Raw genomic sequence first — 6712 nt, 5'->3', positions numbered from 1 at the left:
CGATCCCGACGACCCGATTATTCTAGCCATAGAGGCAGCCAATCAGCTCGCGACACCAAACACTTTAGGACCCCGATACCGACCCCGCCGGCGTGGTCGACGATTTCCCTCATTCAGCGCTTATCGCTATCGACCCACTAGGGTCGATTAATTCTTTCAAATATTTTTCTTCTCAGACGACGCCCTGAGCCGAGGTTCGCGCCCAACTGGGCACCCTCAGGCCTGTTGTCTTAAACGTTGTACCGGGTGAGAGCCTTCAGCGCTCCCCATTTGTCCGGCCAAGTAGTTAATGCCATCTGCGGCAAATCTACAATAAGTCACGTCAAAAAAAAAAAGGTATAAATATATGCTCGTTGTCATGTAACATAACGTAGGATGGCATACATACACCTTGGAAACAACATCACGTCTGTATTCCCAAAGGGGTAGGCAAAGGTGTATTAGTACACCTACTCTCCAGCTAAAGTCCTATCTATCATCCGGGCACAAATCCTGGGAACCTCTTGATATGAATTATCTATGATCCAAACATGAATCCAAAGATTCAAACTCACAAAGTCGAATTCAGTGGTTTAGGGGCAGAGCCGGGATTCAAAACAGGGACGCTACGATGTGAATCATGCGTTCTTTGAACAGGGCTATCACCAAAACAAAAGCAATAAATTCACGGAAGATGAAACAGTAAACAGAACATTGGCAGTTGAAAATGTAGCACGTATTATGATATGTATCTTGTTACTTCGAGTTCGACGTATCGGTACAATAATTGTCGTTGACTCGTTTCATTAGCACTGATCAGTCGGAGGCGCCCGTCACTGTTATACCTCACTCATGTAGCAATCTCTTATCTAAATAGTACCAATCATTTTCTTTGTCGTTTGTGATCATATCAACGAGTGGATTGTGGCTGAGTGAACAGATTCCGTGCGCAATTTCATCTTTTAATCGTCTTTATTTAACTCTCCGGTAAGTGTTCAATAAAATAATAAATTAGGTTTTTTATCGAACGCGGGCCGAATAAATTCAAATTTTAATTAAACCCTTTGTACAAGAAAAAAGTAAAAAAAAAAATATAGTAAAAGGCTTCCGGAGTATTTTTTCGAACAATGCTGCCAGTTGTTTGCCAAAGTTAATAATAAAAGAGATTTTACTTAGGTATAGTAAAATTAAAATAAATAATTCACTAATAACTTCCCTTTAGGAATGGTGCACCATAATATCCAGATCGGACTTAACAACATTGTGTCGGATGCGGTAACGGTAAGTACCTAATCTACTTTTATTTTCTTACAGTTAAGTAGGTACCTACGTACCAATATTTAGCATAATGATGACTTGTTCTAAGACAAATATTATAAAATAGGTAAGTTGGTGGCTCAAATAGGTACAGATAGGTACCTACCTAATACCTACCCTCTGCTAACACTCATGTAATTAGACATCTCGTGAAATATATCATAATGTATTGTGTGTAAAAATAGAACACCTTCAGTCAGCTCCTTGCCTTCCCGGGGATGTCGCAAATTCGACAGATGGATTATGTCTTTTCTAACATGATGGACAATATTTTTTTTGTAGAGCAGTGTGGTGGGGTATGCTCAGTGGGACGTATTAGGCTATTTATGTTTATGTTTTTTTTTTCAAGAAAGTCTAGGGCCCTGTACCGAGGTTTTTCTTGCAGCTTTTTTTCCACGGCTATACAGGTTGTGAGAAGCTGCAGTAGTTTTAAGCAGATGAGACGTTCGTTATGTAAAAATTGACGATTCAAAGTGTAACTATGTTACCTACTGAATAAAGATTAATATAGGTAGGTATGGTGATCCTTTGTCACCATAACACTCATCACCATCTTAGGACTTCGTATCAACAGTGGCTGCAAGTTGCTTTCCGATTACTTGTGGCTCTGCCCAGCCCATTAGGAATTACAGATGTGAGTTTATGTATGTATGGGCGTATTGTAAATGTCAGGTCAATCTTGATTCCTGATAAAATTATAAAGGCAATTGCAACAAAGTAAGATTTGTTTCCTTTATAATAGCGTGGGGCAAAGAGTATAGGTACTCCATATTCCTTCAGTTGATTAAGGTGCCTAGAAACTGAGCGTTTAACGCTGTTTGCCATATTTGTAATCCTATTGTAACAAACTCAAGGAAATCATAGATAGTAAGTAGGTATACCATGATAGATAGCAAAGTACCTATACCTATCTACCGCACGCAACGTAGTAAGTACGTAGGTAAGTAACTTGTATATACGAAGTTTTCTGTAGTGAATAGGAACGTTAATATGACCGCACATTTTGATTACGTGCACAATTTTATTACAGTTTCAAATACCTGCTAGCCACTGCATCCCAAACTGAGTCTTAAACCTAAAAGCATTAGTCTTCTATCACAAAAACCAATTAGCTACAAAACCTAAGCGTACGTTTGCATAAAAAAAATGTTTCGCAGCAGCGTCAAATGATTCCGATTTTTACTGCCTATGTAATAGGAAGTGTATTTTTTTGCACGTGGGCTAGAAAAGGACAGGTTTTGTAGATTGGAATGTGTAAAAGGGAAGGAAGATGCATTTTTTTCTATTTCCAATTGGCATGCTGTGTTTTTACATTTTACGTGTTTCGTGGTCGATGTTTCATGTTTAAATAGTTTTACAGTGAATATTAAGTACTTAATAGTGTTGATTGGCATGGAAGAACGAAGGCATTCGTACTCTGCTGTCGCTTTGGTATGGTTTATTTATGTTTATTAAAGTTACTTCTACAACACGTCTATCGAACTTGGCGGCAAAACACAGCGACACATGTTTGATATAATTTAACCTCAGTATTATCTATCTATCTCTGTCTAATTACTAAGTCCTTGTCCAGGTGACGCGATTTACACGCGTTGTCATACCACAGAGTACTTAACATCGTAAGGATACAGACGCACTTCTCCAAGCATGCAGGAATGTATAAAGTAATCAAATTACTCTGTGGTATGAAAACGCGAATAGGTAAATCGCGTCTTCTGAACAAGGTCTAAGTATTATGACTTCATGAGTTTGAATTCATGTTTGGGTAGGGTGGTTTACAGGATTTGTGCTTGGTTAATAGCAATAGGCTCGCCTCCTATTACAAGGGTCTTGAGTCTTGAACATAGGTGACGAGAAATGGGTTTTTCTGTACAACGGTACACGTCTACCTACCCCTTTGGAGATACATGTGTGAAGCTATGTTATGTTACCTTGCTCAAGAAGTATCTGTTTAGACTTATTACTTATATGACTTGGCAATTCCATTAAAATCCGCGGGACTTCTTTCTTTCTGTTATTTTACCGCGCTTTGAAAACTTTTATGAGGTCAGTTACCTTAGATTTAATGAGATATGGAATAAGGTGTTTTAAAGTTCAAACAACCGGTAGATTATCTCAGTTTGTTTATACGCACGAGGGTTCACGTTGTGTTCGTGTAGAGTAACTACCTAATTGTTTATCGTAGGTATTACACAGAGGTGCTAACATTTTGTATACAAAGTTAGTTATCCAGGAAATTTTCCATAGTATTTCCGTACTTAGGTACCTACTTAACTGCTTCCTTTGCGTGATATTCAGGCGTTATATCTAGAAAGAAAAAATCGTATTAATTATTTAATAGTGTCATGCCACTTATTTATTAACTCTGGTTACACCATAGAGAAACATGCGTAAGTTTGGATACGTATAGGTATGTATGTACCTTACTATGTTATTATCTAGAAAAGACAATTTACAAGTCACAAATGAGTAGTTTGAAGACCGAAGACAATGCCAAGCAAAGACAATAGAAGGAAGTCTTTTAGGTACATTCACCTCTCCTTCATAAATCAGTTAATCATCAAAATGCGCTGGTGTCCTTCTAACACGAGCTTCTTCTATCGTGTGGGTTATGAGGTGGTGGATGACCAGCCTCAGCAACATCAACTCTGGCCTCTGACATGGCTCATGTGACGACTACGTACTTATATCAGAAAGTAGCAGGTAATCGGGACCAACGGCTTAACTTTCCTTTCGAAGCACGATCCACTTAATTTCTGAGAATCAGGTGGTTTTTTTTTTTTTTTTGACGTGACTTATTGTAGATTTGCCGCAGATGGCATTAACTACTTGGCCGGACAAATGGGGAGCGCTGAAGGCTCTCACCCGGGAATCAGGTGGTCAGCCTCTAATGTCCTTACCAAACTAGGGATGACAAAGGGATTTTTGTGACATGTCTTCACCGAGACTCGAACCCTAACCTTCTGACACGAGCTGGACGAGTGGAAGTAACTTCTCTGTCTCCACTGGGAAGTAGAGTATAATTATTTCTTGGTTCGCAGGGCCCAGAAGAAGTACCAGGCAAACAGAACGGCGATGCAGGTCGTACAGGCACCGTCACCTACGGCATTGACGACGTGCCGCCATGGTACCTGTGCATCTTTATGGCTCTGCAGGTTAGGACTATACGACGCTTTTAAGATAATTACTTCTAATTAATTATGTTCCCCTGGTACTTCGCACTAGTGATATAGCCTTCATTAGAGCTATAAGTTCGTTTGATGTGTTAAGTGTTGTGGTACCTATTACCCACGCGTACCGTCTCAGAGGTAGGTAGTAAGTATACCCTTTATACACACAGACAATATACGTATAATACTATATTTCCGCCCGCGACTCGATTGGATGTCGGTTATCAAACGCGGCATGTTTATTCCACCCTTAGATAATATAATATATAAAACTATCCTATTTTCTTTCCGAAGGTCTAATCTATGTCTGTACCTAATTGGTGTGAAAGCGACACACAGACACGTAGGTACGCACTTGTCGAAAGACCAGCCACAATAAAGGAGATCATCGGCTCTCCATACTTTGGCCGGCCCAAATTTGAAAGGGCCGGCCAGAGAAAAAAAATGTGTCGAACCTTTCGAGTAGATAGCTCTGAACATTTTTTACTATGACACCAAACGTGTATAACCATTAGTTTGGCTTTAATTGGATTTTAAAAATCACGATTTTTCATACATTTTATAAAAAAAAATATTATGTCCGTTGGGAAAAAAAGGGATACAGGCGTATTACAAAGGACCTTTAGAACATTTATTAGTACGGCGCCAAACTTCTATGACCATTATTTTGACTTTTATTGGACTTTCCGTTTTGGTTAATATGTTAAAATGCCGACAATCGAAAAAAATACGTCGAATCTGTCTAATAGTTGCTTCTCAATATTTTTTAATATGACACCAAACATCTATGACCATCATTTTGACTTTTATTGGAATTTCCGGTTTAGTTCAAATGTGAAAAGTGCCGACCAGCAAAAATACCATGTAGAGAGTATCGAGTAGATGCCTATTAACATTTTTTTCTATAGCACCAAACGTGTACAATCATTAGTTTGGCTTTTTGTTTATTTTAAAAATCTTGATTTCTTATTTATTTTGTTTAAAAATAAAGTGCTTTGGGTAAAAATTGCGGTACGGCTGATTACAAAGGACCTTTAGAACATTTAATAATCTGGCGCGAAACATTTTTGACCATTATTATGACTTTAATTCGTCTCTCTTTCCGTTTTGGTTCATATGGGAAAATGTCAGCCAGCGAAACGAAATGTATGAAAAATCCAGTTCTTTTAATTCGAATAAAACCGAAGATATTGAGACTACAGCTTTGGTGCCATAGTAATAAATACTCATAAGGATAAGATCTAACGAAATATAGCAAAATTATTTTTTGGCCGGCACTTTGACTTCTGGGCCGAAATCCGATGATCTCCTTTCTCATCAAAAAATCGAAACATCGCTAGTTTATATTTCGTAGGGATTATCAGAAAAAATATTATCAATTACCTGAACTAGTATTTTGTTGAGCAAAAATTCGGAAACGTTTCGATTTTAAAGCATATTTTGTTGTCTTCATTCGATTATGTTGCTTATTTTTGTTCTTCTAGCATTACCTGACGATGATCGGCGCAATAGTGGCGATCCCGTTCATCCTGTGCCCCGCACTGTGCATGCTGGAGACGGACCCTGACCGCTCCAACATCATCTCCACCATGATCTTTGTTACTGGTAAGATTAATTTATTTATTTTTCTGACGATATTCAGCTGCTTAACTTTACAAAAAGAAGAGTTCATACAAATACGTTCGTAAATAGGGTAGTATAAAGCGCGTGTTATGTTGGGAGTAAGAATTTATGATACGTTGGGGGTTTTCAGACGGTTAAAATAGAGGTACGAATTCCGTTGCATTTACTTTTTAATGACGATGATGGGATGGGCTAACCTATATAATGCTGCTTAGGTTCTATGACGATCTTGTGACGTAGCGAGTAGGCGCCGCTACTTCAAAAGCGCACCCCTGATGCCGGGCAACAGCGGTATCAATACTGATTGGAGGCCGAGGAAATGGATTCTGGTAGGGCTCTAGCTAGAACATCACCGATTGAGAAATTGGTCGCTGTACTGCGGAACGGAAGGCGATTGGGGCAACCACCGTTCTACACGCCCTATCTATGGAGTAATGAAAATGGAGGCGATTACTCCACCGACAAGAGCGCAACTCTTAAATAAAGAGACAACATTTTAATGAGTAGGAAACAAAGGGAGCAAACTTCTTCTGGTGTCCTGACGGACCTCCGAAGACAAATCGATAGCCCTAATAGACAAAATTACTTATGTGGCCCGTCTTGGACGTCGTGGGCTTCAATCA

The 6712-nt window shown here is 39.0% G+C and overlaps 1 protein-coding gene across 2 annotated transcripts in view; it reads left to right on the top strand.

The window, feature by feature from the left end:
- Positions 1 to 782: 782 nt before the first annotated feature.
- The window catches only part of LOC126369226 (solute carrier family 23 member 2), a 66796-nt gene continuing 60866 nt past the window's right edge, over positions 783 to 6712 (top strand). The window contains exons 1-4 of one of the 2 annotated variants that reach the window (XM_050013548.1): positions 783 to 966; positions 1202 to 1260; positions 4338 to 4451; positions 5951 to 6071. In XM_050013548.1, the coding sequence (XP_049869505.1) occupies positions 1204 to 1260; positions 4338 to 4451; positions 5951 to 6071 (292 nt within the window). In that variant the 5' untranslated portion in view covers positions 783 to 966; positions 1202 to 1203. Of the gene's footprint in view, positions 967 to 1201; positions 1261 to 2495; positions 2728 to 4337; positions 4452 to 5950; positions 6072 to 6712 lie in introns of those variants that run through there. The other variant, XM_050013549.1, reaches the window with a different exon arrangement.

The sequence above is a fragment of the Pectinophora gossypiella genome, chromosome 8 (assembly GCF_024362695.1).
Source record: "Pectinophora gossypiella chromosome 8, ilPecGoss1.1, whole genome shotgun sequence".
Lineage (NCBI taxonomy): Eukaryota > Metazoa > Arthropoda > Insecta > Lepidoptera > Gelechiidae > Pectinophora > Pectinophora gossypiella.
This window is presented reverse-complemented; position numbering and strand designations above follow the sequence as displayed.